The sequence below is a fragment of the Muscardinus avellanarius genome (genome assembly GCF_963383645.1).
Source record: "Muscardinus avellanarius genome assembly, chromosome: 1".
Classification (NCBI taxonomy): Eukaryota; Metazoa; Chordata; class Mammalia; order Rodentia; family Gliridae; genus Muscardinus; species Muscardinus avellanarius.
Window position 1 is genome coordinate 89,431,549 of NC_137786.1, and position 13,918 is coordinate 89,445,466.

The 13,918-nt window shown below is 33.5% G+C and overlaps 1 protein-coding gene across 3 annotated transcripts; it reads right to left on the reverse strand.

Annotated features, from left to right (window-relative positions):
• Positions 1 to 3,334: 3,334 nt before the first annotated feature.
• Positions 3,335 to 13,158, reverse strand: NUDT12 (nudix hydrolase 12; the record flags this gene model as incomplete). Of its 3 annotated transcripts, none has more annotated exons than XM_080716631.1 (6): positions 3,335 to 3,445; positions 4,410 to 4,609; positions 7,529 to 7,642; positions 8,749 to 8,916; positions 11,718 to 12,307; positions 13,007 to 13,158. In XM_080716631.1, the coding sequence occupies 6 exons, from the start codon at positions 13,156 to 13,158 to the stop codon at positions 3,335 to 3,337; spliced, it is 1,335 nt and encodes a 444-aa protein (XP_080572757.1). The 3 variants fall into 3 exon arrangements, with proteins under 3 accessions (XP_080572757.1, XP_080572758.1, XP_080572756.1); XM_080716632.1 differs by having other exon boundaries at positions 12,207 to 12,307; positions 12,953 to 13,158; XM_080716630.1 differs by having other exon boundaries at positions 12,953 to 13,158.
• Between the last annotated feature and the right edge of the window lie 760 nt (positions 13,159 to 13,918).

The following is a 13,918-nucleotide window of genomic DNA, read 5'->3' on the forward strand; positions in this document are numbered from 1 at the left end:
TTTGATTTAGACACACTTCTTTCCAAGGGGCATATACACCACTGGGCATCCATGCCCAGTGGTGCAGTCTGTCTGGGCCACAGGTGCCTCTTCTCACAGGCTGAGCTTTGGCATTCTGTGGACAATACCCGGCAGGCAGATTCAGCCCATAGATTTCAGTCTGTGTGCTGGAGGCATGGCAAATGTCTAGGCATAGTGTACAGCCAAGTTGTCCCAGTGTGTGTGCGTGTGTGTGTGTGGTGTTTGCGTTTAATCAAACCAGCGAGCTCTGCACTGGAGGGACAGGGGAACCCAGTGTTTTGGCACCATCAGTCAAAGCTCTCATACTGGCTCCCCCACACCACCTGTGACTGGTTTCCCTGTCTCAGAGGGTAGGACTGCCAAACACTGTCTTCCAACTTTTTGCCCCAACCTGTGCTCTGCAGTGCTCCAACCACATGGCAGATTGCTGTTCCCCAACCCCAACTGTTGTGTGTAGCTGTCTCCTACCGGGTCACTGTGGTGGGACACAGAGACCTCAAATTGTGTTTTCTGCTCCCCAGGACAGTCAGGTCTCTAACAATAGGGCCCCTCTCAAGATGGCTTTTGCTTAGAGCACTCAAGAATTTGCTGAGCATGTACTGATTTTCTTCTCCAAAGCTAGCATGCTGTGCAGGAGACCCAGACCAAATCACAGAACTGGATTTAAAATGTGGGCAAACCATAGATTTCTTCTGCAATTAGGAAGGCTAGTCTGTAGCTATTACAGGGCTAAACATTCTCCTGCCTGCTTATGCTTGTGATGCCACTGCAACTTGATTTTGTACTTTTCTCTGTTACATTTTCATTTCCCACCAGTTCTCTCCTGGTTCTGTTTTTCCTTCCTTCTCTCCTCAATATATGGTTTCTCTAGTGTTGCCTGGGTTCATCTCCCTCATAAGTCACAAAAAGGGACACACTATTCTGTCATCTTGTCCTGCTCCCCATTTTTTAATGATGGGGTATAATCCAGGGTTCTGCACATGCTAGGCAAGCCCTCTACCACTGAACCACATCCCTTGCCCTCAAATCAAAATGTCAAGTCTTCCAAATATGGCAAGTTCCAAATGGTTTTTGTGCCTTTTTTTGGTAAATATGTCATTAATGCTAAACAGGGGATATAGTCTGAAATTTACATTTTTCACTTGTCAAAAGTTTATCAGAATATATTAAAAACAGCACACAAAACAGAAAATAAGTATTTTAATGTGTTGTTACATTCATTTTCATTAGAATACATTTATGATACATCTCTACCATTTTTTGAATTGGCTCTTCCTTCTATTTACATGTATCTCTCAAAGATTAGCAATTTAGAAATAATTTATAAAACAATAATTTATTTAGATACTGATTTGTTCCAAGTGCATGATTAAATAAATAAAAGTAAATTTTAAGGTATATTTTTGACATATTTGTTATTTTCCTATGGAATTTTACAATGTAATATTAGAATCTTCAAGTATTAAAAGTACATCTGAAGTAAAATTGACTTTCAAATCATATTTCATAATAAAGTTACATCATTTTCCATTTAGTTATGTAGTTCCAATATTATCACATATATAATGTCCATTGTAAATCTTAATTTGGTTATTTTATCAATAAACGTATTAATTACTAGAAATCACTGTTAATTAGTAAAAGTTTTATCAAGAAAGGTATCTTATTTAAGTTAAATAGATTAAATAGACTTTAAGCATTACAACTAATTTTCTCTGAGTGTGTGTGTGTGTGTGTGTGTGTGTGTGTATGTATGGCACTTGGGATTCAATCACCCAGGGGCATTCTACCTCTGAGCTATATGTCTGGCCCTATTTTATTTTTATTTTGACATAGGTAGGGTCTCAATAGGTTAATGAGGGTCTCACTACTTGCTGAGACTACCCTTGAAATTCTTGTCTCAGCCTCCCAAGTACTGGTATTACAGGAATGTGACACCATGCCCAGTTTAAATTTTAATTTACAATATTGGATATGTAAAATGTATTTTTATCATCTCTTAATTTACTGTACATATATTTTCTTCTATTTCCTATTATAGGGAGAATCTTGCCTTGGGTGATACAGCACAGAATGCTATAATGATTTGTATAATTTTTACCAATTAATTATATTTGCCTTTCACAATTTTATCTTTTACTTATCTATAAAATAAAGGCAGTTAATTACATATATTACTCCTAAGATGTCTTTCAGTTATAACACAGAACAGCAAAGAGCCAAGCTATATATTTAAATTACCTTTTAAATAATTTTAAATGGCCTTGTAAAATATATGAGTTTCTATGTTATAAAATTGTCCACAAATTGCTTTCTCTAGAGTCATACAGATTAAGTTGTAAGATATATTTTAAGGCTCTTAGAATGTGTTGAAATAAGGTCAAAACTAAGATGTTGTATTTGAGGATTATAAATATTATCAGTAATTATATAAAATTTGGATGACACAGATACATCCCTAATCACAAAATAAAAGTCTGCATTTTTAATTGAATATGTATATACACTTGAGATTTATTTACTATCTGTTTTTTGAGAATTCCTTTCAACTACAATGAATTTCAGTGAAAAGAAAGAGACTCTTGATTTGTCTTAAGAAAAATTTGGGGTATACATATGTAAGTGAATAAAGTGTTCATTAATTTTACATTTAAGGAAGAGGTCCCAGAGGATGGTATCCTTTCACTCTAAATCTCCTCCCATAAGTGTGGTATTCGGAGATCACTAATAGAGTTGTTAAACAATTCTTAACACTGCTCAAACTATCTAATTCATAGCAACACTGTAATAGTACCACCTCTAGAAAAAGAGAACCAGGAGGAAAGAGTAAGTGGCATTGCAAGGGGAAGATGAGCAAAAATCAGATAGTAGGTAACTTAGGGGACCTTTATAATAACTAAAAATCAATATAAGCTCAAAATCACTAAAATTATTTTGTTTCATTTCTCAAATAAGGAATTTAGTGAGCAGCAGTCTAATGCTTATATGAGGTACTAGAATTCAGATATTTTAAGAACATACTTTTTTTTACAACATGACAACTCTCATTAGAAATATGCTTTTGTGAAATAAAACTGTGAAGCATAACATGCTCCCCAAGTTCAAAAGTGATACTAAATTTATCAAAATCTGAAGCAACGTTGTAATTTGTAAAACTATGAATTCTGTGGTTGATGATGCAAAGAATACTTTGAAAATATTTTGAAGCCAAGATATTTTGACATTTAAAGAGTAATGAATATTTCTAATCACACTTAAGGAGGAAGTGGTATTAGAAATGAAATAATATTCAAATAAAGCCTAGTCCTTTGATTTAGAGATTGGGATTCATTCCAATCCAGTGTTTTATTAACTGATGCGCAATAGCTCGGCTTGGTGGCACAAAGAATGCCTGCTGCTTCCCTTTGGTCAGAACATCCACAACCTAAAATACATCATAATAAAATGCATTAGGATTTCAATATTGTCATATTTAAAAACTTCCATGATTATATAATTGGAACAAAATGTGATGAGTTTACAGTGAATAACGGTAAAAAGTGACAACATCCGTACTCAACATGCAAAATTTAGTACAGCAGTTTTAATTGCTTCAATGAACTCATTTTCAATTTATAACGTTCTAGAAAGGCATATTCCCTTATGAAACTGATGTCATGAAAAAGAAAAATATATGCTCATACTTAATTTCAAAGTGAAGCCAACTTTTGGGATAGTTTTCCTTTTCTAAAATTCTGAAATAATAATCTTTATTCTATCTTTTGTAGTTGAGTATAAAATCAAATTAATTTTATGTGGACAAAGTCAGAAAGTATTTCAAGTCTTCACTATCACAGATTATCCACAGGTTTTCTACACAAATGCTTTGGGTCATGCAAAACACAGAAAGGTAACTTATCTTTCATTATACTTTTTTAAGAATAATGTTTTAAAAAGTTCTTGTGGGTATATGTTTTTATGCAATTATGTCATTTTTCTCCTTTAATACATTTCAAAATGTTTTTCAAAATTTTAAGTATTTTTGCTGATATTTTTAAGAACTACTTATTTAATGCTATTAACTAAAATACAAATCTCTAGAAATAATATTCCTGTTTAAGCTAATATTTATGTATTTTAAGTCCATTCAAAGGTGCTGTCATTAATCTGAAGGAAATGACACAGAATCACCATTACTAGAAAAGTATCAAAGAACGAGTTAAAATAGAACATATTACCGAACACATATACTTCCTATATGGAATTATCAATTATATTGTAATGCATGGATAATGAGAGAGCTATAGCCATTCACTCAACTTGCTGAAAAACATGCATCCTTGCTGCATGCCCAAACCAATACTGTCAGGGAACAATCAATAGAAGAAGGAAATTAAATTGAACTTTACCTGTTCTCTGGTGAACCAGCGGGCATCCTCTATTTCATTCTTGTCAACTTTAATTTCTGTAGACACTGCCACAGCTAAACAACCAATCATTAAGGAGGAGGGCATTGGCCATGGCTGACAAGAGACATACTGAACATGGCCAACTTTGACTCCACTTTCCTCTTCTACTTCTCTCCGAACAGCATCTTCTATTGTCTCCCCTAATCAAATGGAGCAAAAGAACAAGTTCCTGATGAACATGCCCTGGACATTTTGTGCTCCAAATGGTGTAAACATTTGGAAATCACTTTGGGGAGAAACCCAGTTCAAAGAATCTTAATACTTTACTGGAAGTGAAAAATAAAAAAAGGTTTTAAATGTTTATCTCCACAGTAGGATATCAAAATATAAGGAAGAAACTTCTCATTTCTTTTGTCAGTTTTATTTTACAAATGACAAATATAAAATCTACAACTACCCATCACCTACTATTGGTTAAACATTATGCAGACATCTTATATATTGTCTCATTTATACATTGTAGTTTATGTAATTATCACTGAAAAGCTATAAACTGTCCCTATAAGATTTTCACAAATGGATAGTTCTTTCTTCATTAAGATCTTGTAATTTTTTTTATTGTTGCATTGTAGTCATATCTCTCTCTCTTTTTTTTTTTTTTGGTGGTACTAGGGTGGAACCCAGAGTCTTTCTACATCCTAATGGAGTATAAGATGATAGAGGTACACATGCACACATCAATCATTTATCCCTTCCCCAATTCCCACACCATCCCTCCTTCTCATATTTGGTTTAGTGATTGACTTTGATAATGTTTGTGAACGTACATCCTGTATTTTAGGGAATTTCCCTCTTCCTCCCTCCCATCTTCCTCATTTAGGTCACCTTATTTGCTCATCTATGGTTTCTCCTTCTTCATCTAAAGTTCCTCCTATGACCCTTTTTCTACCTTGTTTCCACTTATTAGGGAGGACATCTCATTTTTTACTTTTTGTGATTGACTAATCTCATTTAATTCTCCAGTTTCATCCATTTCTGAAACTCTATTTTTTTTATTATGTTGTCAATTACTGCAGTTAACTCTTTTCATGTAGGTCACTAAGTTTAAAAATGAAGCCTTTCTACCTCTGGGCTACACTCCCAGACCTATTTTATATTTTTATTTGGAAACAGGGTCTCCTAAACCAGCAAGACTGGCTCCCAACCAGCACGATCCTCCTGTCTCCACCTCCCAAGCGTGGGGATTACAAGCAAGCGCCACCATACCTGGCTGTTTACTTTCATGAGTGTTTACTTAGCTAAGATAAAGTGATGCCTATAAATTATTTTATATTTCTGATTTTCTTAGAATTGAGAATTACAGTAAAATTAAAATTTTTAAGTAAAGTTTATCTGGAAGTTCATTTTTAAATAAAGATTTATATTTCAAATAGATTGATAAATTTCCTATACAAAGATTAAAAACATATCCATCAAAAGAAGATACGTAGTCATAGACTATCATAAGATTATTTGTAGGACTATAATAACAAGGCACTAGCATATAATACATATTTAAAAACTCCTAAAATCAATAAGAAAAAAAGCAAAAAACCAAAAAATAGGCAAATGACATAAAAATCTAAATTTAAAATAAAAGAAAAATTGGAAATGTAGTATATATTTGAAAAACAATCTCCATCAGCAGAGAAATAAAAATAAAAACAGTAATAGCCAGACGTGGTGGCGCAGGCTTGTAATCCCCGTGCTTGGGAGGCAGAGACAGGAGGATCGCGCTGGTTGGAAGCCAGTCTCACTGGCTTAGGAGACCCTGTTTCCAAATAAAAATATAAAAATAGGTCTGGGAGTGTAGCTCAGAGGTAGAAGGGTTTCCAGGAACCCCAATACCACCAAAAAACAAACAAACAAAAAACCCACAATAATATGTTAATCATATCCCTCAGAATGACAAATTAAAAAGTCTGAAAATCCTAACTTGGTGAAACTGTGGAATAATGGAACATTTCATGTACTGTTGATGAAAGTGAACTGAGAGGAATACTTGAGAGTGCAACTTGGCAATGTCTAGGAAAGGTTAAGATGCTTGTATCAAGTGAGCTAGTATTTCTATTCTACATATACTTAAGTATTTCTTGCAAATGTGCATAAGAAGTATAAAAATATTCATTTAAGTTTTATTTGCAATGGAAAGAACCTCAAAATAAACTGCAGAAAGAGTGAATAGTGACATATTCAAACATGGAATACTAGTCTATCAATGAAGAATGCACCTAGATCTGCCAGCCGTAGCATAATGATTAGAAGCAAAGACTCAGAAGCCAAATTGCCTAGGTCCAAATCCCTTCCCTATCACTTTACTAGTGACCTTCGCAAGTTCCCTATGTCTTAGTGCCCTCATCTGTAAAACTGCTGTATTAGTACAGATTTTAGAAGGTTTTATGAGGATTATATGACTTAGAAATATATCCAGAACAGAGCCTTGTACCATATATCCTTACTACTATTATTATCTAACAAAATAGATTAATATTGGAAGTTGAGAATAAGTACTGATTAATATATAAATATTCATGTATTCCATAAATGCTTATTGAGTTACTACTACATGTGAGGCATCTACCTTAAGGATTTGGGGGTACAAAAATGAATTAAACAAAGTTAACATTCTTATGGAACTGGTATTGTCATAAAAGAATATAATAAATTAATACACACAAATAAATCATATCATGTGGTATTGGGTGCCTTAGGGAAATCAGGCAGGATGCTATAGAAACTATAAATACAGAGTACTGAGGAAACTTGTATTTGGGGCAATCACTTTAAAAAGGTGACAGTAACTTCTAGTACAGACGGGAGGTATAAATCATCTAGATACCTTGGCCAATAGCAATATATGAAAGCGTAAATATTGAGTTTTTAACAAACAAAATTATTCTATTAGCAGAAAGATAAAACTATACATTTAAATGCCATTAGATATTTTTTTTCAAAATATTTTAAAATGCTCCAGTTTTATAAGACAGTAATTTATTAGAGATTATATATAAAATGCAACTTAAAACTTTTATTTGGGAATTATATAAATGATAATATAAAATTATTCATGAAACACATACCAGGTTCAATAAATCCAGCAAGACAAGTAAACATGCCCGGGGGAAATCTTTTCTGCCTGCCTAAAAGACATCTGGTCCCATCTGGATGAATAACTTGCATGATTACTACTGGATCTGTTAAAAAATATTAGATATATGAACGGCAAGAAAAATCAATTTAGACTTATTATATAAATTTGTTGTGTAGTAGGATAATATAAAGGTATATCTTGCATAGAAACGAGACTTTGGTCAGTTTATAAAAGATTGTTTCTGGTCTGACATGGCTGATGACAAGAGTATTTCAGAGAAATGGCAAAGAATACTGTCAGTAAGCTAAAGGAAGATCGTTTTTAACCAATTTTACTATCCTTCCTCCAATCCTATAAACAAATATTCCGTATTTAAGGTATGCTAGGCAAATTACTTTTTAATGAGAAAAAAAGTTTGAATAGGTAATACCTGGGTATAAAGAAAATTCATATTTTACTAGCATATACCATAGATTTCCCTCTCATTTTCATACCAATCTTTAACAAATGTTCTTAAAAGATAATGTGGCTGTATGGTTATGTTTAAGTCATTAAAATAAAATTTAAATAAGCTTGTTTCTCTCAAAGTCATTAATCCAGCAAATTCTCCTTACTATACCATAGCTGAGAACAAGGAATTAAATGTAAAAGGATCTTGACCAACAAAAACAGATGTCACCAAGTCACATATTTTACTCCCTGTAGACCTCAAGTGTTGCTGAGTCTATCTAACCCTTTTCTCACAGTTTTAAAGAGTTATTAAATTTCCAAACCTATAGCAGACACAAAACAGTAATTAGAAGGAAAGAAGGCACAGGTGAACACCAGCAGTAATGAGAAACTAGCTCCAGGCTGTACTGCTTGGTAATGCCTCAAACAGGCCCCGAATTATTGGGGGCTTTTTTTTTTTTTAAATCTATCTATAAGAGGAGTTAAGACTGGCTGGCTTATAAAATTATGTCTCTCAATACATTAAATTCATAGTGACTAACAACCTAAAGTTAAGAAATTATTAATGATGCACATATTAATAATATAACTTATAGTCACATCATAACAGTATGTAATATTGTAATAAATAAATTATTAATGGTTAAGTTAAGCATGCAGATAATAAACAGGTAAACCTCGAAAAGCTTATCTTTTCTGAATGTCTTATTCTTTAAGATTCCACGTGCCTGAGATTTCACTTTGAAACAAAAGGCTTACCAACTCTTGGATATGATGTATTATGAACGCCATGGAGACTAGGGCAGCCTTCTTTTAAGCATACTCTTTTATAGCCCCCTTCTTCAATTTTAGTTGCACTTCCACAAGTTGGGCAGAACTTATATCGACTGTGCCAAGAAAGAACTGATCTTGCTTGAGCTACAACCCCTTTTTTTTTTTAAAAAAAAAAAAAGCACAAAAAGTTTCAGTCACGGATTATAAAATAAAAAAATTAATATGTGGCTACAGTGTTATCAAGCAAGAATAAAGATATACTACTGTATGAATAGCTGTGTGATAGTTTTAGTATTTAATTTTATCCATATTTCAAAGTAAAAGATTTAATTTTCCAGATTATAAGTGAAAATTAGATTTAGCTTTAATTTGAATAAAATATAATTCTCACATAATACAGATATACCTATCCATCTTACATACTTTCAACCAGGCTTTTATGATTTGGATGGTTTTTAAATTTAGAGTATAAGTGATTCTAATACAGTGACCTTAGAGATAGAACTTTATAATAATCATTTTATAAAAACATACTATAGCTGGGCTATAGATGTAGCTTAGTGATAGAATGCTTCCATTGCACATGCGAAGCCTTAGGTTTGATCCCCAGTATAACAGAACAACAAAAACTTACAATTGCTGAGGAACTTGCTGTCCTTCAAATACATTATTTAACCCATGGAATTTTGAAGGAAGCAAAATAATAATAGATGACAATAACAATGACATTTAAATTAGGCAAAGTGAATAAATAAAAGATATAAACAACTGTGCAATTGAAATTCAATGGACCACAGGCATCATTAAATATTTACCTGTTACATTATCTTGCAACACATAATGTATACTAGAGTATCTACATTATTTCAGGATCATCACAATATGAAAAAAACATTTATTGGCATTTACCATGTGCCAAATACTATTCAAAGAACTTTACATATAGTTATTTAATGTTCTGATCAACTCTACAAGGGAGGGAGGTACTGTCCTTACATTTTGGAAAAGGAAACAGAAGCACAAATAACTGTAAGGTTATAGAGCAAGTTAGTTAATGGCTTCAGTATCCTTACTAGTAAGAAAAAGAACGAAAAAGAAAAAAAGAGAAAAAGGAAAAAGAAATTGCCCAAATGTAAGATCATTTTGATCTTAAAATTATTTATACTTTTAAGAAAAAGAGTTAAAAAATTCAAAGGTTTCTTCACACATGGAGAAAATGAAACAGACCATACCTGCCTTTCAGGAATAGGTATCTAAGCAGTCTCTGGAAGGGCCTATCAATTCACATAAGGAACTTGGACATTGGTGGGTGGCCCTTTCCTTACTAATTAAATATTCAGCATACCATAATCTGGCTTCTCTTCCTTCTACTGTAATGGAGTTCTTTTTGTCAAATTCATAAAGAGCTTCACAATATTGAAACCAAAGATCCTTTAAAAAATTGATCATTTTACTTAAATTCTCAACAGCATTTAACACACTTTACCACACCTTTCTTGAAATATTTCTTTCTTGGTTTCCATGAGCATATTCTCTTAGTTTCTTCCTACCTTAGGATCACATGTCTCTCCATCATCTCTGATTGCTCTTCTGCTTGTACCTGACCTTTAAAGTTAGGGCACCACTGGTCTACTTTCCTTTGTTCACAATAGTCTTTAATCACAATGGTCTTTTGGGATTTAAATACCATCTTTGTGTTGGTGACAATCAAATGAGTATCTCCAGTTATGCCCTCTTTTGAGTTCCAGATCGTAATATCCTTCCCTAAAATGTAACATGCCTAAAAGTAAACTTTTAATTAATTCACTTCATCTAGGCTACGTTCCATTCTGTACCTCTCATCTTTATAATCAAGAAATGGCATCAAAGTCTATAAAATTATTAAAATCTACAAGTAGTCATTCATGATCTTTCCAATCTTTATTATATAACTCACAACCCAATCCATGAGCAAGTAGTGCTGATTTTATTTCCAAAATGGACGTCTTGAAGGTGACCCCTTTTCTCCATTTCTATTTTTTTTTTTTTTTTTTGGTGGTACTGGGGGTGGAACCTAGGGGCTTTCTACCTCTGGGCTATACTCCCAGACCTATTTTTTTTTTTTTTAATTTCGAAACAGGGTCTCACTAAGTTGCTGAGAGCCTCACTAAGTAGCTGAGGCTGGCTTCGAACCTATATGATCCTCCTATCTCAGTCTGCCAAGCTTGGGGATTACAAGTGTGCACCACCATGCCCAGCTTCCATCTCTATTGATAACACTTCAATTCATGCTTGAGTCAAGATTATCACCATCTTTGTCTTACTCATAATAGCTTCCACCTGCAGATAAAGCCTTCTGTTTTACCTACAGAATATCTCCAACTGTTTCTCTTCATCTCCACTGCCACCAATACAATCCAAGTCCCTGCAGTCTCTTACCTGGACTATTTTAATACCCAATACCCTCTTAATAAGACTCCAGAATTTCACTTTACCTACATAAATACAATTCACATTCTACAAAGATGCTCGTATGAAGTTTTTCTTAAAAACAAGAAAGCATAGGTAAGATTAAAACATTTAAATATATTTAGAATAAAACTTGTTTCTTACCATGGCATAAAAAGCCCACCCCGAAACAAAATAAAACAGAATAAAACACTTGAGGTCTTTGTTATCATGTTCAGTGTATAGCAGGGGCTCAAGAATTATTCACTGAAAAATCAAATGAAACCATCATGCAATGAGATTAATTCTGAGGAAACCAATTTTGGATAATTAAAACTTCTACAATTGCTCAGGAGAGTGGTGCCCTAGAGTGAAAATTTGAGAAATGAAGATAGCTTAATTTCATGGCTTCCTAAAAAAGAAAAAGAAAGCAAAATAGGCCTCCTAGAAAGTGCAGATATATAAACTCCAAATTATTTCAACAACCAGGTTGTTGCCAATACAAGAAAGCAGTGTTCATTTCTTACCAGCTTCTTTTTCTTTCAACTGCAAGAGAGCTGGCATTGGAGGATGAAGAAAATAACAATTTTCATGTCTTTGCTTAAATTCTTCAGCAGCAACAGCATCTATACCTATAGCAAACCAAGCAACCAACCCATCTTCTTCTTCTCTTGGGACTTCTCCAGCACAATTCTGTAACATTTTTTTCATTTCAAGTTCTACTCCAAGGAAAATCAAGGTGATCTTCTCTGGCTGAGCCAAGTAATCTTTTATATCTCTATAGTTCAGCTGACAAAGCCTGACTTCTGGCTGTTGGAAACTCTCTTTATCACCACCTAGAGTAACCAAGGGACTTAAATCTGAGAAAAGGATATAAACTGTGTCTGGATGGCTTTCTTTAGCTAGCAGCCAGTCAGAATTATTTCTTTTTTCACTTTTCCGGTCCAGTAGTGTTCTGCTAAAATAATTTTCACATTCTTCCACTTCATTGGTCAGAAACCAAGGCTTCTTCCCACTTTTAGCATTAGCTAGTAAGTTGGCTATATGCTTATAACCCCAAAATATAGCAATATCTAGTGCAGTTTGTCTTGATTTATTGACAATTGATCTGTCACACCTACAGATGAAAGAAAAAGTTGGGCAGGAAAATAAAATAGGAAGGAAACTTTTTTTTCTGTATTTATTTTAACAAATAATTCCAAATACACAGTACAACCCCTTCTATTCAATGATTACATATTTTGGCATATAGTCTATTATTGAGAAGGTTAAAAGAATCATTAATAAATTTAAGTGATGAAAGGTTAAGAGATAGTGGGTACTTAAAAATGTCTGGATTATAACTTATAAGAAAAAAGTGCTTTATGTGCCATAAAAAGATATAAAATTCTACAGTCATTGGTAATCAGAATGAGGTTTACATTTTATATTTGGTAGAAAATGGTAAGAGTGGTAATAAATTTTCGTTTTAAGTATGAAGGGTTAATTTCTAAGTTAAACAGATTATAGCTGGAGTTGTAGCTCAGAGGTAGATTGCATTCCTTGAATATATGAAGTTTGAGGTTCAATTCCCAGAACCAGAAAAAAAAAAGTTACTAAGTTTTTAGTTAAAAATTATTCTACATTATTATATAATAAACTGGCCAATGAGTTATTTGCTGGCCTAAAAATATTTATGAGTACAAGAATATTTGAAAGAAAATTGTTTAAAACAGAAATTAAACCACAAACCCATATAGGTGATAGAGCCTAAAATGTTTACCCTTTCTCAAGAAGAAACTGGACAACATCTGGGTGCCCATTCCTTGCAGCATACATTAAAGCAGTCCAACCATTTTCAGACTTTTCATCAAGAAGAGATGGAGAATGACTGAGTATTCCTGTTAACTTGGCAATATCTCCTTCAGCTGCTGAACTGTGAAATTCGAGGATTATTTCCTGTTTTGGGTTTCTTTTTACAGAAGACATTTCTTTCTTAAAAAAAAAATGGAGAAAAGAACCTCATTTGCATTTGCTTTTTTTTTTAACAATGGATGAACATTATTTCAGTGCTGATATTATAATAATGGTGGTTTGCAAAGCAATGCTCTTCAGAAGGTAATCAGTAGTCAATGTCACTACGGTATACATTTCAAAACTGTAACTACTTGAGAATTATAATTCAATTAATATACCCATGGGAGGGCATACTACATAATATATTTAGAGTTTTGTTATTCAAACTTAGGAGAGGGAACCAGGAGCCTTAAAAGAGGAGGGGTAACTGAGGTAAATCAGAGGGGACTTCACTACAGAAAGGCAGTGTTAAAGTAGATGGAATTAAAGGCAGAGGTTCGTAGGAGATGTCAAGTAGTTTTCTCTGATTCTATGGCACCAGGTACACAAGTCCTTGCCTACGAAGACATTATGATCCTATGGTGAATTATTCAAAAGCTTTCTAAGTTTTTCATAAAGATGATTTATTTTTTTTTCTATGAAGAAGTAATTCCGCAATTCACACGTACTGATTTTTGCTCCTGGTATAAAGAAGGGTAGATCAAGATGTTTTTTATCCCAGTGTATCATCACCACTCCCCCTCTTTCCCTTACTGGGAATTGAACCCAAAGGCACTTTACCGAGCTACATCCCCAGCCCTCTTCATTTTTTAGTTCAAGATAAGGTCTTACAAAATTGCCAAGGTTTGCCTAGAACTTGCAATCCTGCCTTAGCATCTCTAGTAGCCAGTTA